This window comes from Podarcis melisellensis (genome assembly GCF_964234715.1).
Source record: "Podarcis melisellensis genome assembly, chromosome: 11".
NCBI lineage: Eukaryota > Metazoa > Chordata > Lepidosauria > Squamata > Lacertidae > Podarcis > Podarcis melisellensis.
The window spans coordinates 54,318,124-54,330,948 of NC_138543.1; the positions used below are offsets into that span (position 1 = coordinate 54,318,124).

At 51.1% G+C, this 12,825-nt stretch overlaps 1 protein-coding gene across 2 annotated transcripts in view; it reads left to right on the forward strand.

The window, feature by feature from the left end:
* Window positions 1-4,123: 4,123 nt before the first annotated feature.
* The window catches only part of SKOR2 (SKI family transcriptional corepressor 2), a gene marked incomplete at its 5' end in the record, with an annotated part of 33,465 nt that continues 24,763 nt past the window's right edge, over window positions 4,124-12,825 (forward strand). For both annotated transcript variants that reach the window (XM_081929641.1, XM_081929640.1), the window contains 3 exons: window positions 4,124-6,400; window positions 10,242-10,305; window positions 10,750-10,824. In XM_081929641.1, coding sequence (XP_081785767.1) covers window positions 4,124-6,400; window positions 10,242-10,305; window positions 10,750-10,824 — 2,416 coding nt within the window. The remainder of the gene's footprint in view (window positions 6,401-10,241; window positions 10,306-10,749; window positions 10,825-12,825) is intronic.

The following is a 12,825-nucleotide window of genomic DNA, read 5'->3' on the forward strand; positions in this document are numbered from 1 at the left end:
CCTTGCCTATCAAGTACCGTATTTACTTCCTGCAATAAATGTACCGTATTTTTCGCTCTATAAGATGCACCAGACCACAAGACGCACCTAGTTTTTGGAGGAGGAAAACAAGAAAAATAATAATCTGAATCTCAGAAGCCGGAATAGCAAGAGGGATCGCTGTGCAGTGAAAGCAGCAATCCCTCTTGCTGTTCTGGCTTCTGGGATAGCTGTGCAGTCTGCATTCGCTCCATAAGACACACACATATCTCCCCTTACTTTTTAGGAGGGAAAAAGTGAGTCTTATAGAGCAAAAAATACGGTAGATTTCTTGCTTTCCTCAACTCAGAGCCTCAGTGCGAATATATCCATGCTCCTCCAACAGGGATCCAGTGTTCTTTCTTTTCAGCTTGTCTGTGCCTGTTAACTCCAAACACACAACACATCCCGCCTCATCTGCTGTCAGTGACTGTCTTGTAACTTCCTGCTGAAATCCTGTAACTTTTTAAATTGCAACTTTGGTTGGTTGGTTTTTCTGCTGCTTTTATAGAGGGCACAAGAGTGTCATTCCAGAGGGCAGTAGCAATGGGGAAGTATCACAGAGCATCGAATAAGCAGAATGACCTGTAGGTGGTCCGGTCTACATCTACCACTAATGCACTATTATTGTGTCAATTACGTGTCCCAGAACTCACGCACACAACAATCTGGAGAGATGTCTCTGGAAGGATGGTGGGGAAGGAATCACACAGGTATCATTCAGGAGTGTGTTTTAGAATGATGTAGAGCATGGGCAGGCAAACTAAGGCCTGGGGGCCAGATCTGGCCCAATCGCCTTCTCAATCCAGCCCGCGAACGGTCCGGGAATCAGCCTGTTTTTACATGAGTAGAATGTGTGCTTTTATTTAAAATACATCTCTGGGTTATTTGTAGGGCATAGGAATTCATTCATTTCCCCCCAAAAAATATAGTCCGGTCCCCCACAAGGTCTGAGGGACAGTGGACCGGCCCCCTGCTGAAAAAGTTTGCTGACCCCTGGTGTAGAGGCTAGATGGATGTAGATGTTACCCTTTGGTACAGGACACTGGTTTCTAGGCACACTGGTTTCTAGGCATTGTCAGACTTCAAGGATATGTTTCAAGCTGGCAAAAATGCTCAAGGATGGTTCAAAGCAGGGTGAGTGAGAAGTGCAGTCTGGGGAAAGGCCTGAGGAGAGCTAAAGAGTCTGAGGTGTGTGTTGTGTGCACATTTGGCCTATGGGCCTGAGGTAACCCATCCCTGGCATAGAAGAAAAAACTGGGTCTGTTCTGACCATAACATACAAACATCTTCCCTTCTCTGAGAGCCAGTGTGGTGTAGTGGTTAAGAGCGGTAGACTCGTAATCTGGGGAACCGGGTTCGAGTCTCCGCTCCTCCACATGCAGCTGCTGGGTGACCTTGGGCTAGTCACACTTCTCTGAAGTCTCTCAGCCCCACTCACCTCACAGAGTGTTTGTTGTGGAGGAGGAAGGGAAAGGAGATTGTGAGCCACTTTGAGACTCCTTTGGGTAGTGATAAAGCGGGATATCAAATCCAAACTCCTCTTCTTCTTCTTCTGGGACTGTGGGGAAGGCATCAGTGATAGATGGCAGGCTTGGAATGCTGTGCTGGTATTTTTTTAAAGGCCTTCTGAGTGCACAAAGCACATCCTATAATTTTGCGCCTTGCTCCCTACAGCACCCCTGTGAGGCAGGCTTGTGTTACCAGTCCCATATTGCAGATTGAGACTGAGAGTTTGTGCTTTCCTGAGGCTACAAAGTGCATTTGTGGCAGATGGGAGATTTGAGCCAAGGCCTTGCTGATTCATAACTCCATTGTTTAGCCACAACCCTACCCTAACTCTGCTGCAGCCTCAATAGCTTTTATTTTATTTTTACTTGTAAGGAGAAACTGGTTTCCAGACTTGTTTCTTTGTTCTAGAGCTCAGGCTGGTCAGAAAGCAGATTAGTATCTAACGCTAGATCTCCCTGCGATTTTCAGTAGGTCAGTAAGAGTTTCTGAATCCTAACTGTTTAACTGTAGCAAAAATATGAAACCCCTTTTCTAAATTAGTTTTGCTAAAAGGAAGAAAGTTTGGGGAGTGGGTTGTTTCTGGTGAAAGGACCGTGTGCTCAGTTTAGCTACTGAAAACACGTTCCCGGACCGAGCAGTTTCCCAATAGGTACTTAGTCCCTTAATTCTGTAGCTATTAATCCACTTTCTGGAAAGCGACATGGTTTGTGAGGTGACAACGGAGAAGTCTCAAGCTGGCTGTGGCATCGTGAGATAGTAGGAAGCATCTGTCTGTTTGTCTGATAGATAACATACTGCTAGTTCTGGTAGCTGACATCAGAAACAAGGAGGGAAGTCGCAAGGAATGGGATTTATCAGCTCATCCCTAAAGACATAGTGTGCTAAGCCTGGAGTCAAACATTGGCCTAGTTCTCACTGCAGTGGTAATTCTGGGATGTACCGCTTCACACTGCAGGTGCCAGAATACACCTCTGTACAAAGCAATTATCTGAGCCAGCTAGAATTCTTCTCCCAGTTGTTGCTTATTTTGGGGGGGCAGGGGGGACTGGAGAGATATGGTGGAGCATTCAATCTGTGAGTTTTGACTTGTAGCCTGAAGTGGTATAGCCCTGATACAAGTTCATCACCTTGGAGTGAACTGCCGAGCATTGGTGGTCATTATGATCAACTACCCACCCAATGAAAATTACTTATTAATTGCAGCAATTCTACAATTTTGTGTGAGGTTAGATTTGGTACAGGGTAGTGTGTGTGTGTGTTTTCCTTTTTCAAAGACCTTAAGATTTTGTGGAAAAGCTGAAAAAGTTATGGGTGATGGCAAAATGCCTTTCTGACACCGAAAGAACATTTAACAGGCCAAAGCAGTCGCTAAGAGGCCATCTTTAAGAATTTGTTTTCATGCACCATGTTATTACAGGAACGTGCCACCTTCAGAAGAACCTCAGAAAAGAACGAGGGGAGTCCCTTGTTTGTCAGAGGGGTAGCTGAGTAGATTTTCCAGTGCTAGGGGCAAGGGGCAGGCTTCCATGCCCTGCATAATTATTTGCCTGCACCTGGGATTAACAGAAGGAAGGTGGGATTCTCTGCAGTTTGGGTGGGACATGCACCCTCGGAAACATGCCATACATTTGTTGGTCTTCATTGTGCCTTAAGGCTCTGTGTCGTTTTGTTTCAACAAGCTAGCAAGACCTCTCTTCTCAAAAGTGTTACCAGCCTGAAGTTATAGTTTTAGACACACTTGCCTAAGAATCAGGCTCCCCGAATAAAGCAATCAGGCTCATTCTTCCTGAGCAAGTGGGCACAGGGTTGGCTGCACATCCATTTCACCAGCAGATTCATCAAGGTGCAAAGTCGGCTTTTGCACATCCACTCGCACATAAGCCCTGCTGAGTTCCATGGGGCTTACTCACTCAGAGGTACCAGAGAGTAAGTCCCATTGAGTTCAGCAGGTCCTACTTTTGAGTAAACCTATAGGGTTTCTGATACACAGCTGCATTTATATGCCCATGCGCACGCACAAATATGGGAGTAAATCCCATTGAATCTTTTGCATCTTCCTCCTGAGTAAAAGTGCCACAGGGTCCAGCTGCGCAGCCTTAACTGGGAATGGTGGAAAGGCCAACTTTAATGCCCTAAGTCGTTTTTTACTCAACAGGGCAGTAAACAAGGGACTCTTTCTTTCCTGAGGTTCTTCTGAAGGTGCTACATTCCTGTAATAATATGGTGCATGAAAACAAAACCTTGAAGATGGCCTCTTAAGCAACTGCTTTTGCCTGTTAAATGTTCTTTCAGTGTCAAAAAGGCACCTATATTGAGGTTCTGATCACTTAATTAAAGCCCAAGCGATTTAGAGGGCAGACGGTGCATCCGCTTAGCCGCTTGATGGCGCTAGTCCTCATGGCCTGCTCTCTTTTCTCTCTCCCCCACAGCTTGCTGGGGAGCCTGCCGGGGGCCCAGGACCATGGCCAGCAGCCCTTTGCCAGGCGCCACCGACCTCCTCCTGTCCGCCTCGTCCAACGCCTTCCCGTCGGACTCGCTGAGCCAGGGGCCGCCCCCTCCGCCTCCACGCGGCGGCCCTCCTCACCCGGGCGCCATGAAGCCCAACCAAGTGGGCCAGGTGATCCTCTACGGCATCCCCATCGTGTCTCTGGTGATCGACGGGCAGGAGCGGCTGTGCCTGGCGCAGATCTCCAACACGCTGCTGAAGAACTTCAGCTACAACGAGATCCACAACCGCCGCGTGGCGCTGGGCATCACGTGCGTGCAGTGCACCCCGGTGCAGCTGGAGATCCTGCGCAGGGCGGGCGCCATGCCCATCTCGTCGAGGCGCTGCGGCATGATCACCAAGAGGGAAGCCGAGCGGCTCTGCAAGTCCTTCCTGGGGGAGAACAGGCCGCCCAAGCTGCCCGACAACTTCGCCTTCGACGTGTCGCACGAGTGCGCCTGGGGCTGCCGGGGCAGCTTCATTCCTGCGCGCTACAACAGCTCCCGGGCCAAGTGCATCAAATGCAGCTACTGCAGCATGTACTTCTCGCCCAACAAGTTCATCTTCCACTCGCACCGCACCCCCGACGCCAAGTACACGCAGCCCGACGCCGCCAACTTCAACTCCTGGCGGCGCCACCTCAAGCTGACCGACAAGACCCCGCAGGACGAGCTGGTCTTCGCCTGGGAGGACGTCAAGGCCATGTTCAACGGCGGCAGTCGGAAGAGGGCCCTCCCGCAGGCCTCGCACGCCCACCATCCTGGAGGGGGCGGCGGAGGAGGAGGAGGAGGCTCCGGCCCTCACTGCCACCCTTTGGGCGCCGTCAAGGCGGCGGTGGTGGGCGTCGGAGGAGGCCTGCTCAGCCCGCACCTGCTGGGCGCGCCGCCGCCGCCGCCCCCTGACCTGCACCAGAAGCGCGGCCGCTTCGACGACGACGAGGAGCTGCAGGAAGCGGTGGCGGCGGCCGCGGCGGCTGCGGCGGCCGTTGCGCACGGCGGAGCCGGCAAAGCGCAAAGGAACTACCCGGTCATCCCGGTGCCCAGCAAGGGCTCCTCCTTCGGGGGCGTCCTGCAGAAGTTCCCCGGCTGCGGGGGCCTCTTCCCGCACCCCTACGGCTTCCCCGCGGCCGCCTTCAGCCTCTGCCACAAGAAAGAGGACTCCGAGGGGCTAGGCGTCGGGGCGCAAGGCGGACCCGCGGGGCACAAAGCTGCAGGTGCCGCCCCGACGGCAGGAGCGGGCCTATCGGGGCTCTTCTGGCCCGGGACTAGAAAGGACGCGGCGGCGGCGGCCGCAGCCTTCTACCCGCCTTTCTGCATGTTTTGGCCGCCGCGCACCCCGGGGGCGCTACCGGGGCTGCCCACGTACTTGCAGCCCGCGCCGCAGCCGCCCACTTGCACCGCCCTGGGCGGGGAGAGCCCCAGCTTGCTGCGCCAAGCTTTCCTGGACCTCGCAGACCCCGGCAGCGAAGGGGGAGCCGCCGGGCTGGGCACGCCGCCCGCCGCAGCCGCCCCACAAGCGAGCGGTGGAGGCGGCAGCAGCAGCGGCAGGGACCCACGGGCTTTCGACGGCAGCGAGGCTGCATGTTCCCCTGCGGCGGAGGGAGGCGGCGGCGGCGGAGGGTCGCGGGGCTCGGCGCCTCACCAGCCCCACCTGCTGGACGGGCAGCCGCGGGGCAAATCCGGCGCGTCGTACCACCACTCCAGCGCCTTCCGTCCAGTGGGGGGCAAAGAGGACTCGGAAAGCCTAGCCAAGCTGCACCACCACCACCCGGCGCCGCGCTCCTCGTCCTCGCCGCCGCCCCTCTTGCTGCTGCCGCCCCCCGAGCGGGAGACAGGGGGCTGCGAGCGCCCCCTCCAGCCCCCCGGCCATCGCCTGCTCTCCCCGGGGGGCACCAGCTGCAGCTACCCCAGCGAGGAGAGCAGCGAGGAGGAAGAGGAGGAGGAGGAAGAGGACGAAGAAGAAGAGCCGGAGGTGGACGTGGAGAGCCACAAACTGCCGGAGGAGGAGGAAGCGGAGGAAGAACAGGAGGAGGAAGAGGAAGACGAGCAGGAGGTGGTGGACCCCGTCGGGGGAGCCGGCCGCTACCTGCAGAGCCGCGGGCTGACGGACAAGGGCGCCTCCCGGGACAGGCCGAGCGGGGCAGCCTCTGCAGTGGCCGCCGCCCCGACGGGGCCTTACCCCGCGGCCTCCTGCCGGCCGGCTCCAGAGGAGGAGAAGTCGGGGGCGCCCCACGTCGAGCAGCTGCTGCTGCCGCCTCCCCCTCCCCCTCCTCCGGCTCTTCCTCTGCCCACCTGCCCCCCGAAAGGAGGAGGAAGCAGCGGCGGGAGCAGCCCAGCGCCCCATCCATCAGCGGAGGAGCAGGCGCCGCAGCCCCCTTACAAAGATGTAAATACCCCCCTCTAGGCTCCTTCGAGCCAATTATTTTTATTGAAATGCACCTCTAGGCTGAGTCGCTTGCAGATGCGGGGAGAGGAAGATGGATCGAGGAGGGTCTTTTTCGCAGGGCCCCCGCCCCTTTAGAGCCAGGGAAACGGAGCTGGCAAGAAATAGGGCGAGCCTCTCCCGCATCTCCAAAGGCAGCGCCCGCCTGCCCGTGACACTTTCAAGAGGTTGTGGGTGGCGCGTGGCTCTTGTCTGGCGCTCCCCCCGCTCTACGCCCCAGCGCAGATTTTCTGGGGGGAGGGGGCATGGGTAAAGGGGCTCAGGAAACGGGGGCCACCATCCGGCCCTTTCCCAGCCTCATTGATTTCAATGACAGATAGGTAGCCGTGTTGGTCTGCCATAGTCAAAACAAAAAAAATTCCTTCCAGTAGCACCTTAAAGACCAACTAAGTTAGTTCTTGGTATGAGCTTTCGTGTGCATGCATGTATCTGAAGAAGTGTGCATGCACACGAAAGCTCATACCAAGAACTAACTTAGTTGGTCTTTAAGGTGCTACTGGAAGGAATTTTTTTTGTTTTGATTTCAATGAGACATTTAAACACCTCCTCAGTCTCGGCTTCTCGCCCAATATTTGCTCTCCCAATATTTGCTTCCAAAGAATAAGGTCTCCCTTAGAAGAAACAGCAGTTCCTTCGACCGTAACTGGGCTTCTTCGAAGGAGGCGGGTGCGCGTTGCCATTTTTGAGGGTCGCACAGAAAAACCAACCGGGGGGGGCGCTTTATCATAGGCTTCAGGACCCGCAAGAGCTACTGGCGGACCCGAGCGCGACGCACAACCCGCCTCAGTCTCAAAATCCCTTGTCTGTGCCTCACTTCCGTGGACTGGATTCTCACCGCCGGCAGATGAGATGGCAAATCGGTTTCTGGGCTGTGCCATTTCAGGTTGAAGGCGCAAGGGAGTACGTGACTGAATGCTCCTGCATATAAAATAATTAAACCAATGCCTTTCACGCAGAAAGCTAGCATGTCAGGAAGGCACCTTCTTGCAACGCTAGCTTTCTATGTGCAGGAGCGTTACTATCATCATCATTTAGTCATTTTTTTAAGTAGTAGTATGAAGAACCACCTGAAATGCAGCAAAGCCCAGAAACTGCTTAACTACCTCATGTATTGCCTGTGAGAATTAAGTGTCATTACAATACAGGACACTAAGTTGGTTGAGTTCCAGCGCACGCCTTGTAGCAGGAGCCACTGCAGACTCACTGACGATAACGGGCCTGAGTTGTTCCTGCGCATTAATTCCAAGGGGTCTACTCGGAGTAGGACTAACATGAGCTACCGCTCCATGCCCTTTTACTTACAGCTCAGGACCCGCCCTCATAATAGGTTCTGCGGAGTTCTGATAGCCACACCTCATTTTTTTTTAATTATTATTATTATTATTATTATTATTATTATTATTATTATTATTATTATTATTATTATTATTATTATTATTATATTTCTAGAGTTGGGAAAGGAGCAGAAAAGCGCAACCAACATGACTAGGGGTCTGGAGCGAGTCCCTTAGGCGGAAAGGGAGCTTTTTGGTTCAGAAAGTAAGACCCAAGGGGAAGCACCGAGAGAGAAGCTTTGCTCTCTCTCTCATAATGCTAGAGTTCTGGAGAAAGGACGTGGATGAGCGGTAGTGCGTCTGCTTTGCAGGCCGGAGTTCCCTGGTTCGATCCCTGGCATCTCCTGCCAGAGCTGGGAGAGACCTCGGCCCGAAATCCTGGAAGAGCCTCTCCCAGTCCGTACTTGAGCGAGATCAAACGGCCTGACTCCATATGTCAAGGATCAAACTGACTAATTAATCTCTGGAACTCGCTGCCAGAAGATGTCGCGATGGGCATTGAGTTAAGATGGGAATTTTCCGCGGAATCAGGAAAGGACAAGTCTATAAATGAGTCGTAGTTGTACTGGGTACTGTAGGCAACTTCCAAGTTTTGGGGGGAAAACGTGTCTGCCTATCAATAGCTAAGGAAAGTCCTAACGTGTACACGGCCCTGAATAGTGACCCGTGGAAATTAAGGCCACGATCCTGTACTACACACATAAGCACTTACTCTTTTTCGGTCGGCATACACACTGTACCTTTAAAGCAAATTCGCTGCCCCTTTTTCCCCTCAAAGGATTCTGGGCACTGTAGTTCGTTAAGCGTTGCTGGGCGTTGTCACTCTGTGAGGCGTCAACTACAGCGCCCAGAATCCTTTGAGGGAAAGAAGTTGCAGCGAATGTGCTTTAAAAGGTTGATACATAGAGTTGAAGGCAATCCTTAGCTTGCTCTCCTGTTAAGGAGGACGGCTCACCTCTCTGGGATCAGTCTGGTTCCATGCACCCATTTCCCTGAGAGCAAGACCCACTGATTCCCACGGCACTTCTTCCGAGGAAGCGCCTTGAGGAACACAGACTTGGGTATACACCCAGAAGAGAAAGCTCCTGGATCAGTTCCACTGGAGGTCGCGAAGCCCAGCTTTCTGTGGCCAACAGAGATAAATCCTGCGGTAGCTCAGGTGGCTGAGCATAAAACTCTTGATCTCAGACTGAAATCCATAGGTTTGAGCCCCACATTGGGCAAAAGATTCCTGCAATGCAGGGGGTTGGACTAAATGACCTTTGCGGTCCCTTCCAACTCTACAATTGTATGTTTCTATAAACGCTTCCCCGGAAACCCATCATTGACTGAGACAACGTCTCCTCACTGGGTTCGCTCCCGCCCGCTCAGGTAGACTCCGCACTGAGCGACAGTGGCCCGGTTTCGATTCCTTAAACTGGACTTAAACTGGTGGTCGTTGCCTTCAACGGGGAAGGGGGCGGATAATAATAATAATAATAATAATAATAATAATAATAATAATAATAATAATAATAATAAATTATTTGTACCCAGCCCATCTGGCTGGGTCTCCCCAGCCACTCTGGGCAGCTTCCACAAAGACAAAAAATACACTAAGATGTCACACATTAAAAGCTTCCCTGAAGATGTCTTCTAAAAGTCTGGTAGTTGTATATCTCTTTGACTTCTGGTGGGAGGGCGTTCCACAGGGCGGGTGCCACTACTGAGAAGGCGCTCTGCCTGGTTCCCTGTAACTTGGCTTTTCGCAATGAGGGAACCGCCAGAAGGCCCTCGGCGCTGGATCTCAGTGTCCGGGCTGAACGATGGGGATAGAGATGCTCCTTCAGGTATACAGGACCAAGGCCGTTTAGGGCGATTGAGGTCCATGATGGACATGTGCGGGATTTACTTCCGAGTAAACAGGGCTCACTATCCAGCTGTGGACGTAAGCCTCCCCTCCCACACCCAGCCCTGACCTGTTTCACCCACAACACGGGGGGAATTTTCCCTGCGTTGAAGCAGACGAGGCTTTACATTGCTAGAGCGCGCTGGGGACGCGCCCCCGGCTAGGATCCGCGCAACCAGAACTAGGCACGCTGCTTACTCGAAAGTAAGCCTCAATTGAGTCCAAGGGTTCCTCGCTGAAATCCATGGGGGCTTTTATTGCGCGCGCCCCAGCAACCATACTTAAATGTGACCCTCCCCCTTTATATAAGACTTCTTTGTGGATGTTATTCATCTGTTGGCCACCCCCCGCCTCAAATAAAAAATATCTTAGGGACCCGACAAGCATCGCCGGTCGTCATGTTTGTGTCCCCGTCCCCCCCCCCCCACCGCGTTTGTTTCTCTTGCTCTATTTTCCTTGCTCTCTGCAAACCGTTTGCTTTCTCTTTCCTGTTAATTGCTCATCGATTGCATTAGGTTTGGCTTTTAATTCATGTTTGTTTGTCTGTTTGTTTCTCTGCTAGATCCAGAAAGGCAAGGAAGGGAACCAGGTTGCCGCGTCGGCGAAGGAAGACAACAGCTTCTCAGGCAAGACACGGAGCCGTTGGCTTGTTTCTCACGCCGGGGCAGACCCGGGAGCGCCGTGGAAACGGACAAATGCGCAATTGGGGGTTCCAGATCCGGATCTGTCCTTAGGAATGTGGCTGCTGAACCTCAGATCCTTTCTCAGACACTGCACGTGTGTGCGTGTGCGTGTCAGGTCACACCCAACTAGATCTCGATCTTCTCGAACATTATCAGCCAAGTTAACACGACAATTACCAGCAACAACTAAGAACCACTGGTCGTTAGTATTCCTAACAAATGCTAGCGGTTCCCAGTGCGTTTTTCTTTCTATATGTCCTTGCATGCTGGCTAGTATCTACTCCCCTCTCAGGTTTTTGGGGTGGCGGTGTTCCTCCCAAAGAGCTTTGCAATATTGCAAATAATAATAATTAATTCGGGTTTTGTTTTTTGTTTTTTTACTTTTAGAGAAGAGCAAGGAACACAATTTTTTCATCACAGACGCCGAACATCCAGGAGGGGATTTCTGGAGAAATATTGCAGGTAGGCTCTCAGTGCAGGAGAATCAATGCACAGGTCTGCAACCGGACCCGTCCCGTGTTTACTCGGAAGTAAGCCCCGCTGTAAGGCTTTCCTCCCAAGTCTGCGCGCGTAAGGCTGTGTAGCCTTCGAATTCCTAATCAAATGACTGAATATTTTGTAGAAGGGTAAAAATAAACAACGGTCCCAGATAGATATAATAACTAAGGGAAAAATGCAAAGAGGTGTTAATAGCAATAAGGTTATTAATTGCTGGGCATATTTCAGCAGGAAATTTCGGGAACGGAGCAGGTTACACAATGGAGCCGGCTGGTAGGGAAGAGAAAACATAAAATGACAATAATTGAAATGTTCTCTTTGAAACCTTCCATTAAAAAGGATCACAGCTTATTGCTTTTAATATCTGTCAGAGAGACATTAAAGGTGTTTTATGAGATCCATGGCAACATTTATATTATCTCCGTGATAATGATCTCTACACAAAATGTATAATACATTGACAAAAATTACATTATACAAATTAAATGGAACCACCTTTTACTGATTGCTAAATGTCTCCAAGGGGTTTGGGGGGGCGGAGGGGGGAGGGAAAGACGTGATTAGAAGTTTTGATACTAAGTTGTCTATTGCGAGGGAGGGTTATAAGGAAAAGGGGTTTTTGTTTCTTGGGAGAGGGAGAGAGAGAGAGAGAAAAGGGAATCTAATTTTCCATTTATGTAATGCAAACTGTCTTGGCTTTGACTATTCACGGTTAATTGACTGTCAAACGAGGTTGTTATCCCGAGGCTATGTCTGCAAATTTGCCTGTCAAATGAGACAGAGAGACCAAGACTTGGAGAGAGAGAGAGAGAGAGAGAGAGAGAGAGAGAGAGAGAGAGAGAGAGAGAGAGAGAGAGAGAGAGAGATGCAAGTGTAGTGGGAACTGATGGAGAAAATGGGATCTTCCAGAAACCTTATATAATAGCAGCCAGCACAGTTCTGAATATATATATATATATATATATATATATATATATATATATATATATGATCCCTAAGTGATCCAACATGGTTATATGCTTGTTTCACTGCAAAAAAGCAAACCCTACTTTCCTTCAATGGATTTCACATGATTTAAAGGGCCACTCTGAAACGGGTGCTGTGACGAGGGAGGGAAAACAATAGCCTTTTAAATAAAGTGAATAAGAGATGATAAAAGGGGAAATTGATATTAAGAGTGGGGCAAGGGATAATCTAGCTTGATTATTTCCAGGGTATTATGAAATGGCCCACCAGGGAGCCCAATACCAGCAGGAATACATTCCGGAGTAAGTTATTAAGAAAGCTTTGTGCGATTCTTGGCTTCCTGCGCTGGAGAAAATTTAGATAAACTGAGATGTGTAGGTACAGAAAAGTAGTCCCACATCCCTGCATTGTGCATGTGTGTGTGTGAAAGAGAGAGAGCTCCTGTATGTATTCATGCAAATGAATACCTCTCTCCCATTTATCTGCTTTCTGGCTCCAAAGTACTACAAAGAGTGTTTTCTAGAGAAGCATCAGTGTTGAGTCTGTTGCCACGAAAACAACAAAGAATCTTGTACTACCTTGAAACCCTAATAAAACACAAGCTTTCAAGAGCCATAGTTCAACTCCATCAACGATTCTTAGCCCGCAACGGCTAGGTGAACCCTCTGGAATCAATGGCAGTATATCTTATAATACCAGATATTGGGGACATGCAATGGGAGGGGGTCTGATGCCTTCCATGGGCCGATCATGGACCTTCCAGAAGCAGCTTGCTGGCCACTGAAGCTAAGTAGACCCATATCTGATCAGCAGGACTTACGTTTTAGGTCAGGGTAGCCAACATGGTGCTATCCAACTGCTGTTGGACTTCAGCTCCCATTAGCCCCAGCCAGCCTGGCCAATAGTCAGTGATATGGGAGTTGGACCAACAACATCCACAGGGCAACACGCTGGCTGCCACCATGGACTTGGTGATTTCAGGGAGATTCATTCATTATT